Below are 14,654 nucleotides of genomic sequence, written 5' to 3'. Positions count from 1 at the left end.
CTAACCCTGAAGTTATACAACTGCTGCTGTTCAAAACTATTAGCATGTATTGCTGCATGACCTTGACTGAGTCCAAATACATAGAGAAAGATCTGATGGGATAATGTAAAGACAGCTGCTTAAATGCTGGTGGCTGCAAGACTGCTGATTGTGAATCCTGTGTGTGGTCATTGCTCCTCCGTAATCTCCTGTTGCTTTATGAGTGCTTTTGAAATGTTACATTAGGAATCTTCTCCACTGAACCAGGTGTGAGAGCTGGATCCCACGCTGAAAAGCACACTTGCAGGTCTGGATGCCCTGACATATGGAGAAACTGGGAGAGGTTTCACTCGTATATCTTCCTCATGATTTCCTGGGGACATTCTGAACATTTTCCAGCGGCCAACATTACAGGGAAGCTGCTCAGAAAACCACAGTTACTCAAAATACAACTGTGATCTCCTAGTGACTTGCCAGCAAGGATATAAAGAAAAATACTGTAAATGACCTGTGTTCAAAGTGCTATGTCTGTTGCAGCATGTCTGTTATCATCAGTTCATGAGCTGATATGACACCGTACTATCACAGTTATGAATGCTGTATTTCCCTACTGATGATGATATTCTGGAAATAAAAAAAAACCCAACGCTTGAAAAATGGAGGATGAACTCCCCCAGTCAGATAGACATAACTGGAATGACATTTTCTCAGAATGTTTTATTGGGAAAGTTATCACTGACCTTTTCATTTTCCTAGAACAGACATACCCAGTGGGTTGCAACAGCATAAGAAATAAGATTTTTATCCAACCATTTTAAAACTGTGATTCTACAAAAGCAGACTCCAGCCACATCACTGCTGTAAAGGCCAGGGATGCACCACACAAACTGCTGTTCTAAGAGCACAGTTTTAAAAGCTGTGGCAGCTGGTATATTTGTGCTGTCAGTTTATGTGAGTGATGACAACACACACAGCAGTGATACAACTTACCTAGCCAAGGTAGTTCTGTAAAAACTGACTTAGAAATTAGTCTGTTTAGTGTGTAACAGACTATGCGTATCCTCTCCTGCCGCCCTCCTGATGGAGCACATTACTCCAAAGCCTTATATATGCAACAAATATCAACAACTCAACCAACATGCAATACTTTTTTTGAACATACTAATACTCAAAGCCTATAAATTTATTTCAATATCTAAGGTGACAGAAAGGCTTTCTCCTCATGCTGATGCACTCATTCTCAAAAGGGGAAAGGCTGGGACTTAAAGGGAGTATCCAGGTGGTTTTCCTATGGTTTGTCATTAAGGGAAATATCCAGAGGACCCATGTGCAGACTGATGCTCACACCATGTGGGTCAATACCATTTGGCATGCACAGACAGCTGGAAGAAAGGAACACCCATCAAAAATGTCTAGATACCTATCATTAGGGACACCCACCTGTATTAAAGAGGAATCAAAATCCAACGTGCTAGGTTTGTCTCTACCAAACGCAGGGGTTACTGGTTATTAACATAAGCAAACCACACTTAGAGATTACCGTATCTACTAGACAGTAACAAACACAAATGTTGTAGTACAAGCAGGGCTTTCTTGAGCTTTAGATGCAATTGGAGTAGATCTTGTGATCAGCTCTGAATTGTAGGATCTGTGATTTTCCCGTGTTTGTAATTTCCTGCAGCATGTTGAAGGAGAAATGTACGTAGCAAAGGTGTCAAATACAATTTGACATTCCTGTAACAGACATCTTGAAAAGAAATGGCTTTTAGTGCTTTTGTTGTGAGGAGAAACAAACAAGAATAATTTCTGTATCGCAGACAAAATTTTCCTTTGTGCTTAGTGGTTACTCTCAACTCTATTTTGTTGCATCAGTGCTTCTTATTGCATTACGTAGAATTTGCATTCATTGATAACGTTGGTTTACTCTGACTGTTATACTGAGCTTTGAACTAATTGCTCTCAATTAATCTGTTCCACTCTTTGATAGCTTATTTATCAGATTGGGAAAGATAGATTTAATGGTGCTTGCTGGAAACAAGTTCTTTAATTGGAAATACCAGAGTGTTTAGCTCACTTCGTGCTCTAGCAATTAAGGACAATTTGGAAAAGCGTTTTTCCCCCTCCTATTGTCTCCTTGATTAGATATCCAAAGAAGCAGACAAAACAAATGACAATACCACCTAGCAATATTGGTTCAAATAAAAGCCCAGCAGCCAAATTACTTACTATGAGAAATGTGAACCATCCCCATCAATTCCAATGCTGTGTTACATTCATTTTGCTGTATCTTTCCCTCCCAAGTAGGTAAATGGCAAAATTTCTTTCAAAATGCGTAGCTCTATGCCTGCCTCTATACAATTATCCCTTTCCACAAATAAGCCAAATCAACAGAAGAAATTATTTTTCTTGATTAAGCTCCCACATTTCTCTTGGGATGGAACAAAACAAACAATTAATCTTTCCTTATTTGTTCTCAGAAGAACCTGCATCCCTTAAATGCACGATAACCAGGGTACCTGTGGCAGGCAGTCGGCAGCAATTAGGCTTGTGCTGAAAATGAATGGACTAGAGTCAGGATGCCTAATCTGCTGAGAGTTTCTACAGGAGGGCAAGGTTAGACCAGGAAAATTCCCTTGCTGTGGAAATACTGTTAAAAATTACCACTTGACTTCAGCATAATTAACAAGGTTTGGGAATTTATATGAACTGAGTAATTGAAAAGAATTAGCAAGAGATATATACATTAATCTTCACCAGTTAGAACATGCCTAATGAAATTAAAGGTTCTACTTCTACTTCACACTTTGTTTCTGCAAACTTTTTTCATCTACAGAAGAAGAAGTATATTAGATAAAGACGATAGTTATGAGAAATTAAAAAGAAACTGCATCACAGAACTCAATTTTTACATCAATACTTCTTGAAGATTTTCTTATATATAATTCATTGTATTTATCATAAGAAACTCTACAAAAGTTTCTTATTTTAATGTCCATGTTTTTAAAGTCAACAGGAAAAATCCATACCTGAATTATAAATTTAGGCATCATGCAGTAATGCATATTTGTTTGTAAATGAACCTCCACTGAAATTCAAGTCTGCCTGAGTCAAGACATTCTACAATTAACAGTTTCAGTAAAATAAGCTTTTTTACACTTAGGTAAATCAGTATTATATTCAGATTACAGGGACAATAAGCAGGTGAAAATAAAAATAAAGGCAAGCAGTGCTGATGTGTGTGGAGATAGACGTTAGCAGAAGATAACAAGCATTTGTTACTCTCCTAGGCTACCCATGAGCACAGGACCTTCTCCCCTTAGCTCACTCTGAAATCCTTCAACATATCCTTCAGAAAGGAGATGTGCAAGATGCATAAAAGCCAAGAAAAGGGAACACACACAAGGGAATTGTATCTAATGCAGGAGAGTCCAATTTACTGCAGCACCAAAGGAGAAGGCTCACTGACCACCTTCACACAACCAATCTGAGGAAGACTAGTCATCTCCTCCTCTGCTCACCTCTCTTAGCTACTGATGGAATAGCTCTTCTTGCTGAAGCAGCTCTTCTTGAAAATAATTTTTCTGTTCCTGTGCTCTTTCCTTGCAACATCTCTAAAGCAGAAGCTCAAGAATTACTGCTTATTTAATTCAGTATCTTTCTGGTAAAACCCTGTGATTAGTTCCACAGTTTGTGGGGTTTTTTTTTGTTTGTTTGTTTGTTTTTTCTTTTGTTGTTTTTTTTCTGTCCCTTCAGAATGGTCTACACTAAATGATACAAATAATGTTAGATAAAAACTTTAAAGTTATTATGGCACACTTCAAAATGAAGAAGTCAGGTTAAGTATCAATCAAACTTTAACTCAGCTTCCTTATGTGTAAGGATTTATTTAATGTTGCTTACCTATGTAGTATGATCCCATACTACTTTTTCCCCCACAATCAGTTCTTCATCCAAAGCACAAAAGGGATGGTATTCAGTTATTCAGCATATATTCACTATTTAGTTTTCTTCCTCTCACCTCCAAATGTGGCCTGTGTCTTATGTGCAAATTCAGATCCTGCTATAAAGACAAAATTGTTCACTTCTTCATGAACTTTTTTCCCCAGCCCTCATATGCAGTTTATAAATGCATAAAGAATATTAATGATTGGTCTTTAGTCACACAACGAGTGTAGGCAAAAGAATACTATCAGATTGCATAAAGGCAATGATTTGCTAGCCCTAGGTCTAAACTACATGCTAATTTAGTGCTGTACACTACTGAACAACCATAACAGAACACAGTGTGTTGCACTACACATGCAATAATAAAATACTCTTTCACTAGAAAATAAGTTTTTCCCTTCATTGGCAATTCATTAAGTACAATTACAGATTAATTTTGAAGAAAAAGCCCCTAAGACTTAACTTGCCTTGAAAGGCCAATTTAAAAAAGCAATACTTACTTGTACACCAAAAAATATATGTAAAACAACACAGAGTAGGAAACGAAACTATGTTTAAAATGCTGTAGATCGAGTAAAAAGATGGGGGAAACTGAGTCTTTCTACCATACATCAGGTGGTAATAATAAAGACTCTTTGCAGGAATTACAGCTCCCTCCTTCCTTCCTTTACTATAATGGACAAAAATTGTTTGACTTCGCCCCGTCCCGCCAAGAAGCTCAAGAAAATCTATTAAATATTTATTAAGGAAAAAGAAAATTTAATGCGTACATATCAAATGAAGAGTTGCTTTCAAGATAAGGAAGGTGACCATTTTTTCTTTCATCATGGCTAAATTAAATAAGTATCTCACACTTGGTATTGCTCTAGAAGGAATCATGGCTATTAGAACAACTGGCCATCAGCAGACTATAGTGACTACAGCAATGCACCAACACTCGAATTTTAATATCCCTAGTTCTGCTTTAACAGGCTGTGATATCTTAGGCAAAGGACTTAATTTCTTTCTCCCTCCTCTTAAAATATCTTACAGTTATTCTGAGCATATGCAGGTCATGACAGAGACCATTTCTCACTGTATAGAAATGCACAATTAGTACAGTTCGATGTTCATCTTAACTTGGGCAAAAGTATGTGATACAATACCATTATGATATACAGTATAATGAAAAGAGAACGAGGACTTAGACATTTTCTAAACCTGTCATGAATTCTAACATAAATACTGCTTTTAACTCAGCAAAATTTATTTTGATGAGCTCTAACATGTAAGAGTGAAATGAGAGAGAAGTTCATGCAGCACAATTCTATACACAAAACCCAAACAGATTATTGAAGATGAAGGAAAAAATATGAATCATAAATCACAATGCAGCACCACTTGAAAAGCAAAAAATGTAACTCTTAAAACATAAACCAGGTAATTTTCCTAAGAATGCTTGAAAAATGCTTGGAATATTTCTGCAGGGAACACCTCTGCAAACAGACACTCTTAATAAATGGCTCTCCTTTAAATTATCTACAAAATTATTTTGCTTTCCCATTTTCTCTTGCTTTCTGCCTATTCTTAATAAATACGCAATCCTGTATGTGTCAAGCACACTTCTTTAAAATCCACAGCCACCTAGAACCAGCTATGTATCTGGTTTTAGAAAGAAAGATGTATGCACAACAGAATCTTAAAAAAGCTGGTCGCAGCAATGATGGATTTAAGTTATTAACCGATCAAAAAAAGATGGATGGTGGTCTGCTTTTCTTAATCTACATCATCATCTAGATCTATTTAAAGATATGTGGTACACTAACAAACTTAGTTAAGGTTTCGATAAAATCAGTAGAATAATCTGCCCTGTTACATTGAGACTGTATCGATCAATAAAATCACTTGTACTAGGAAAGTACTGTTAAGTACTGACAATCCCAGCCATTAATATTATTTAACACTCTGCTTACAATCTTTAATGAGGACAAAGAACATTTTGTCTTTTTTTACTTATCATACCATTGCTTTTAGAGCTCCTTACAGGTACAGTTCAACCTTGATTACTGCAGACTAAATGGAGTTAGAGAATGAAGACACTGAATAATTTTGGATAATGGAGAGAATTTTCAATGTGATTAATAGATGTGGGTGATTCGACAGACTTTCCAGCAAAACATCACTTAAATCTTATTTCACTGTATCCAATGTTTGCTTGCAACTTTCTAAGGCTAGACTCATTCCCAACGTATTCACCTGCATTTAAAACAAAACTGTTTCCAGAAACAGCAATCAGGAAGATAAGCATCTGTTCTGAACTTGATGGGAATTTTTTTTTTTCTGCAAATAAGCCAATTTGGTCTTAAATTAGTTAGAAATAGATCCCAACAGCGAATGTGTACATAGGACAAAGGGAACGACTGCCTCTGCAGAAATCTTTCTGGTGGTTAATGAATGACAGAAGGAAGTCAAAGTGATTTCTATCCAGCTCCTGCTCTCAGATATGGGGAATGGTTAAACAGAAGCCTAGTGGGAAAAAAACCCCAGGTCAGGCATGCACAGAATAAGGTGGAGAAGAACAAAAACAGGCGCACATTTTGCACAAAAGTTTTATAGCTTAAAATTTCTTTCTCTGAGCTCAGCTTTTAAATATACACCCAATTACCCCCTATGTATAAAGCATTTGGTCTTAAAAGGCATTAGCCTTTACAAGCTGCTTTGCACAGTGGCATCTGACCTGCATACATCTTCATTTTATCAACATGATTCAACCCCATGTCTTCTGAGACATATGATTCCATCTTTTTTCTTTTAAGAACAGTGTTCATGATACATACAGGGCTCAGTTCATGAAAACACATTCATGTTTAATCAAATCTAATAACAAGCTGAAGCACAAGTATGTGTTTAATTACTTTAAAGACTATATAAGAAAGGTTCAGACCAAAAGTCCATTTAGCACTGTATCCTGTCTCCAAAAATGGCTATAAATGGATGCCAAGGAAGAGTATAAATGAGCAAGAGTAACATATGAGACATTTTCCTTCAATACTCTAGCAGCCTCAATAGTTATTTCCAGCTTGAGGACCTTCTATGCTTGATATAAACTGCTCTTCCATGAACCTTTCCAGCCTTCCCTTGAACCAATTTGAAATTTTGCATTCACAACACCCTTTGACAAAGACACACAGGTATATAGGAATAACTAATGCTTGACACAGAGTGCATTTCTGAGACTATAAAGGAAGAACAATTGTAATGAATATTAACATTGACAGAGTGCATAAATGTGATGAATGTGAACTGCACAGAAATAAAATTTGAATAGCTGAACTATCATTGAATAGTTCTAAGATCATTTTGCCATTACATTTCCAGAATTAAATAGTAACCAACTTGATTTATTTTTATTGGGCAAAAGCAAACAAATGTCTCATAAAAGTGCACATATCACACATCTCATAAAAATGCACGTATCACACACAGAGATCTCAATATTTCTAAATAGCTCTAAGAGCACTGGTTCAAAAACGTCTACCTCTACAGACATTACATTTTTTTTCTTCTTTAATATTGATAATGGAATGTCAAGAACTGTTCCATTTGGAAAGCACTTACAGATTGCTTCTGATCCCAGAGAACTACATCAGCTTCAACCAACCCACAAAACAAGATCTCCCTGTCTTTAAATGAAATCCTAGCTTTTGTTCCGCCTAGCAGAGCTCAGGCTGACTTTTATATACTACCATGGGACACTTTTTCCTCCAATTCACAAAGAGAAAAGAAAACAGTGAAAAATCCTGTGCATCACCAAGAATTTGTTTTCCCCACTTTCTGATCTTACTCCAGCCAACACAGCAGTGAAGCAGTATTTCAGCTACAGTTACAGGGGAGTGTTTGGCTACGGAAAGGCAAAGCTCTAGCCAATGAACAATGTGGAGTACTTGCAGACTGGCATCAGGAGTCTAGATGGCTTTTCTTAGAGCAGAGCCTTCTCCAGTCCTTTTGAGGATGGACAAGGTTATAAGTGACTTGAGTTCACATTCCTCCTTGTTAGAATAGCAAGAGGCCAACAGAAATTGAATCAGTTAAGCAGTGAAGAACTAATGAAACCTCCCACTGGGTGATGGAAAACTCCTTTTCTTCACAATTAGATAAAAAAGCCTGAGAAATCAAATTATTTCACTCCCCAGAATGATAGCGAAAAGGGGCAATGACTGACAAAGAAAGCAGAAGATTCTTATCCTCAGTTGCAATATGAAACACTGTATTAGCTCTGAAATGCTCTGCAACAGTGTTACCAAATCAACAAAAAGATCCTCTCAGTATTTTAATTTTTTAAATTGAATCTAAAACTTCTATGAAGCAACAGCACACAACTAGATCAACTTAAAAGAAGACAGTTCAAAAGCTTCAGAATACAATTTGGATTGATGACTAAAATCAGAAGGTTTTTTTCTGGGGCTAGGGAAGGTTATTTAATCCTTCTATCCAGATTTATTGATTTGCTCATACCCATTGTCCAGTCAGAAAAGGCTATTTATTTATTTATTTAAACTTTACCACAAGGAATTTACTATCAACAGTTATTGAAGTAGTTAAAGAAAATCGTCATGGCCCATGAAGAAATGACACATTGAGCCAAATATTCTGTAAGATAGTTTTTCTTCTGCAGTCACTAACTGCAGAAGTAGCTCATTTGTCTTCATTGTTTTACAGTTGCTGTTGAACTGTTCTCCAAAAAAGAGTAAAAAAATGCAATATAATAATGGGAGATTTTCTCCTTTATACTTCTGATTAACTTACTCATAAAGCAACTACATATTATTCATCACCCCATCCACTGTTTTCCTAACTCCACCCTGCTGGAAATTAAGACAGCTAAGGAGTATAGGATTGGATTCTACTTTCTTAAGAACAAAATCATAACAGATATGGTTTTATTTATCTTTTTCAGGAAGGATTGGTAGTTAAAATATTTTTAAAGAGAATTGCATTTTGAAGAATACTGAAATATAGGTCAAAGTGCTTCTCAGATCTCCAGATTATTTCCTTAAATGGAAAACAAATCTCTCGTCCAGTTTCATAAACTCCATAATTTATTTTGAAGATTTGGATTCCTGAAACTTTTGGAATGTTCAAGTTCATCAAGTCTTCAAGTCTCACAGCCAAGCAGCACTTTAACCAATCTTATCTCCAGGAATCAGGACTGTTCTTTTTGTAAAAAGTTCAAGAATAAATAAAAGGCAAATATGTTTTCTTGACCTCAGCCGAGAGAGAAATATTAGCTCTACATATTAACTCTGGTTAGAGACATACATACATACAGACCCTACATACATACAGAGCAGCTCAGAAGGTTTACAGCCCTCTGTTTTTTATTAGAGTCTTGCCAGTCAGAAGAATTTCTTCAGGTCACCCAGACCACAAGAAAATAGTTAGTATCCTGAAGCTCATCAAAAATATAGGCCTCCTCCAAAATCTCTTGCCATAACCAAATCATGTCAGTGAAGACTAGCAGCAGCTACACAGACTCATGCTGAGGTGTGGGTGCCATTTCACAGTGAATTCTGTTAACGATGCCTGTTATCTTGTTGGACTGATGATATCAGCAAATGATGAGATTTCTTCTGCCCAAGGGGGTTAAAAAATATCTATTCCATTGAACTTTAAAAGGCAGACCTGTCAAAGGGCAAGTCCCTGGGGCAGAGAGACTGGATGGCAATAACATCCAGTGTCAGCTTGCTGGGACAAGGATATGACCTAACTCCAAATCAGGAGAGAGCAGGTGCCTAGATCAAATTCTTCCCCATTACCAATTCACTGGAAATAAGCTTCATAAAAACTGCTCCTCCAAAAGTACATCATATAAAATCTATTTGTAACAAACACTGATCAGATTGACAACACAGCTGCAGCCACTTCGATAACCAATTAGATAATGTCCCTCAGTGCTGCCCTTAGGAATCCCAGCAATGTTTTCAATGTCCAAAATAAAACCCCAACTACCTGTTCAGTTGGTCCATCCACAAGATGACTTACTGAACTCATACACAATAATAATTGTGCAAGAGGGAGTATTTCAAGTGATCTATAACTCCTTTAAATACACTTCCAAAGCGGACTATATTTCTGTATTGCTTCGTGATAAACAGTCAGTCCAAGATTATACAGTGGATTTAAAAAAACAACCAACCACCACTGAGAAGCTACAACGCTGATTAACAGTCTGCCCTATCATCTTCCACATGTACCTTCACCTTCTGGTACTCTCAAACAAACATATTTCTCCAGGCTCACAAACATACTATCAGGAGTCATAGACTTTCAGTGCATGTCCACTTGGCAGCCTTTCTCAAATTAGAAGCCCCCTACACAACCAGCTACCTCAAATCTGTATCTTCTAGCTTTTCTCAACACCAAACTCTTCAGGAATCATATAAAGAGAAAACATTTCGTAGCCATAAACAAATCATAGCGAAATTCAAAAATCTTGCTGCCATCTAATACTACTATCATAGAGATTTTGTCAGCAGTAGTGTAATCCAGTGATTTATTTTACAAATTTTAAATCAAAACCACCTGGATTCTCATCTCTGCTGTATTACAAGCTACAAGCTCAGATATACAAAGCAGTAACTATTAAGTCAGAATTTATATCACACACTAATTGATTTATAGTGCCTCTTAGCTGATAGCCACCACAAGGTAATTAAAGCTGGTTTAGTCATCTTCCACTGTCAGTAACAGGCATTTTCTTATTTAGCAAAGACTAAACCAGCTCAACTTAAGTCCTGTGTGCTGTAGGTTAAGATCACGCAGAAAGACGGTTACCACAGATCAGCAGAGGAGCAACAGCTTATTGCTTCATACTAATCTGCTTGAATGTTTGGGGCCACACTCTGACATTCACTTATCTTTGCATCTGTTTCCTCATTAATAAATTAAACATAATCCTTCTTTCCTCTCGTCAGTCAGTTGATTGTCCTTAGTATTCACAAGGGCTCTGTGTTATTATACATGCAGTCGAATTACTACACATACTAGTGCTTACTAGTCAATTGTTCCACAGTATGAAAAACGTAAGTTGTAAATTCTGGTCAAACTTGTAAACTATGAAAGTCACTTAAAAATAATATAGATAAATCATTCTTTCACAATTCCATGAAAATCGGTCTATTATAACAAGAAAAAAATCCCCACTCAACCTTTCAAAAACAAGAGAAAATAAAGCCATCTGATGAATATTAGCTGACAGTGGATATTGATAAATTTAAGAAAAAGACTATCTGTATCTCACAATTTAATAAGATTTGATTTATTCATAATTTTGCTATTCTTCAGAAAGATGTAATGCAATGTTTCTGAGCTCCTGTCCATCCACTCCAAGAAACAACCAACCTGTGCTGAAAGGATTTAAGGAGGCAGTTTCACCATGAAAAGGTCACAAAGAAGTAACAAGGTACTGGCAACTGCAGCACTTTCCAGCTCAGACAGGGGAATTTCTTGCTTTCTTTATTACTTGATACAGACTGATTCTACTATTCTAATTTCATATCATTATTTTTATCTGCATTTAACTATAGAAGACTACTTAATTGAAAATATATTAAGAACCCAATATGATTAGACCATGTCAGATGCAGGTCTGTATTTGACTGCTATCTGTATGGCATGTTACTTCTTGCCTGTACAGGTTTTCAAGGTGCAAAGTCCAATAATGAGAAATTAATATGTATTGCATAAAACAAATTATTTGAATGTAACACCTGTCTAAACGCTCAATCTCTGCATGAGATTCTGGCTGGTTTTGAAAAAACAGTTAACGACTACCATGACTCTATAATAGTTTACCAGCTGCACAAATGGCTGGCTACTAGTACCACCACTGACTAGTGATGGTAGTAGCCAAACTGCTCTTCCAGATTAACTCTCATTAGTATCACCTGAAAATATGTTTGCAATATTTTATATACATGCTGTTAAATTAAAAACTGATCATGTCTTCTGGAATTGTAGCATGTTACTACACTGTGTCTTGGAAAATGCCTGGCACTATTAAAAACCTTCTGATAACTGAAGTGCCTTAATATGAACTTTTAATTGTCTAAAATCAGGCTCTCATTATTTGAAAAGTTAAAATTTCACTGATGATTAGTTCTGCTTTCTGTTAGCAGGAACAAAAATTAATGACTTTGACAAGAATATTAATGACTTTTGCTCTTGTTTTAATTCAGTATGCACGTCAGTATAGATGCAACTTAGACGCTTGTCATGTTTTAATCAGATGGTGTTCAGTACTCCCTTCCAACCTAAACCATTGCATGTTCCTATGATAGCCAATGGTGATTGAAGAATGTACAAGGCTGTTACAAGAACAAGAGTTGACTAACTTTTCCAGTAGGGGGAGATGTTCTTTTAAAGTTTATCAGCAATTAAAAAGTGCTAACCAATTTACCCCTGTATCTTTTTAACAAAATCAACCTCATAAAAGAAATTGGTACATGTGCCTTAGGAGTGATATCCTCCAAAAGGCAGTTGTATGAAAATCAGAAAAAAAAAAAAAATTCACAGCAAATGGCTGTAAAAGAAAAACATATTGATGATTGAGCAGCTGTGCTGACCGCCATCAAAACCAAAGACTCTCCAACAGCAATATTTTTTCACCCACACAATAAATGTAATTTTTAGATGACAAAGATGCTATAAATATCACAGAGCAAGAAGGAAAAAAGGATTAGTTTTTTTAATTTAACAACATCAACTAAATATTTAAAAATAAAAAATAAACTATGTTGCCTGAAATGCTCCTTATGTCTCAGAACAAAATCCAAGCTGCGTTTTCCTCCTCATTTCCAAATTTCTTTTAAAAAGTTCAATGGTAGAAATAATACTGTCTTGTGTCACACTATAATTCTGTTCTCCTCCTTAAGCAGTTTTCTTTTACAAATCTTCCTGAGAATTAGGGAGGTTCCTGAGCAGTGCAGGTTACCATCTTTTTTCTATGAATGCAGCTCACTGTCTATTACTTTGCAGTTCATCATTCTTTCAGTTGTGCCACTGCAGCTGTGGATGATGACATAAATCAGAGCTCTGAAATTTTTACTATTTTTACTACTCTGATCTGAGTAAATTATTTTTTGACTCAGATCATTTCTATGATCCCCTTCAATAAAACAGCACTTGCTGTTCAGTACAGCTGAAGGTGCAGTGAACTGGGAACATGTCTAGAGGAACACCTTAATCTGGCTTTGTCACCAGAGAAACAGCTGTGAAACTACACCACAGGGCATTTTTAAAGCAATCATGGTGAGAGTAGAAATTCCATTTATTAAAAAAGCCTTGGATTTATCACTGGTATATTTAGATGTCTACATGTCTGAGTCATTCCTGAAGACTCCTTTTACAGCCTGTAGCAAAATCAGAACCCAAATAGGTAGGATCTGGGACTTCAAATGCAAGTTTCCAAACCAACTGAGATGAATATGGGATGACAGGTGCTTATTTCAACTAGATGAACAGTTCAGATACAGGCATGTACAGTAGACGTATATGAATTTGACGAGCTGATTCTTCCCTAGCCTGTCTAAATAGATGTTAATTAAATAAAGCCTCCTTGGATCTCTTCTGCAATACTTTTGATTGGTACAGGCACAACAACTGTGGAAAGAATAACATTATTTTCCCCATTTTAGGCACAGGGAAATGAGGGTACTAGTATGTTTGCCAAAGTCAGTCAGCACCTTTTGCCAGAATCAAGAAAAAATGCAAAACAGTCTGGATTTCTAGCTGCTAGTCTTGCTAAGTGAACAGAGATCATCACTGCTGGTAAGTATCCAGCTCATTTCCCACCTCTAAAATTGCCTATCAGTAAAACACCCCACTTCATACCTTCAAATGCTTTGGATACTACCACTCTGAAAATGGATGCCGCTTTTACTTTCATAGTGCTAAGAGAGACTCACTTGCAAGTACAACTCCAAGCCTTGCCGTCGCTGCTCCAGGACCTTGGGGACCCAGTTTCTCACATGCTTTGAGGGGATCTCTGGAGTTCTTATGAACTTCTTGAGCTGCAAATGAAAAGAAATGCAGACAGAAACACAGTATAATAGCATCCTTTTAAAGTAAACATGTTTATGTTAGAGATGAGGCAGTACAGGTAAAATAACCACGTATAAAGGACAACAACACGGCAATGAAGTCACCATCAGCTCACGGAAGTAACAGCAGACTTCATACCTATAGGCTGCAGTTAAAAATCTCCATGTCTAGCTGCCCTGGACAGTGAAGATGCTACAAACAATTTGTTGTGACTAACAGCCTTGAAACAAAACAGCAACAACTACATGAGAATACTTGAAATGAGCTCCCCGTTAGTCAACCTGGGATGATACCACACAATGTCACCACAATGTACCCAGATACTACCTTGCTAAGTGCAGTGGCAAAACACCATGATGATTTCTAACTCTAGATTTAGGCAACTATGAACAGGTGGGAGAAATACAGGGAGGAGAGCTAACCATTTCTCTGGAGAGTTGGCAATCAAGACAGCAAAATATCCATGCTCTCAAACTGCACCAAGATATTGACGGTTGTGTTTAATATCTTATACAGAGAAATAGCAAGATCGCCACTGAATGTATTTCCAAGACATCTCCATAACTATTCCTCTAAAGATTCCCACAGGAAAGCTTTTATATATTTAATTTATATATAAATATATACAGGAAAGCTGTATATATTTATAT

The 14,654-nt window shown here is 36.6% G+C and overlaps 1 protein-coding gene across 3 annotated transcripts in view; it reads right to left on the bottom strand.

Annotated features, from left to right (window-relative positions):
- SNX24 (sorting nexin 24) overlaps positions 1 to 14,654 on the bottom strand; it is a 96,935-nt gene that overhangs the window by 26,091 nt on the left and 56,190 nt on the right. For all 3 annotated transcript variants that reach the window (XM_030004212.2, XM_030004210.1, XM_041120910.1), the window contains one exon: positions 13,869 to 13,973. In XM_030004212.2, the coding sequence (XP_029860072.1) occupies positions 13,869 to 13,973 (105 nt within the window). The remainder of the gene's footprint in view (positions 1 to 13,868; positions 13,974 to 14,654) is intronic.

This window comes from Aquila chrysaetos, chromosome Z, assembly GCF_900496995.4.
Source record: "Aquila chrysaetos chrysaetos chromosome Z, bAquChr1.4, whole genome shotgun sequence".
In the NCBI taxonomy this organism is placed as follows: domain Eukaryota; kingdom Metazoa; phylum Chordata; class Aves; order Accipitriformes; family Accipitridae; genus Aquila; species Aquila chrysaetos.
This window is presented reverse-complemented; position numbering and strand designations above follow the sequence as displayed.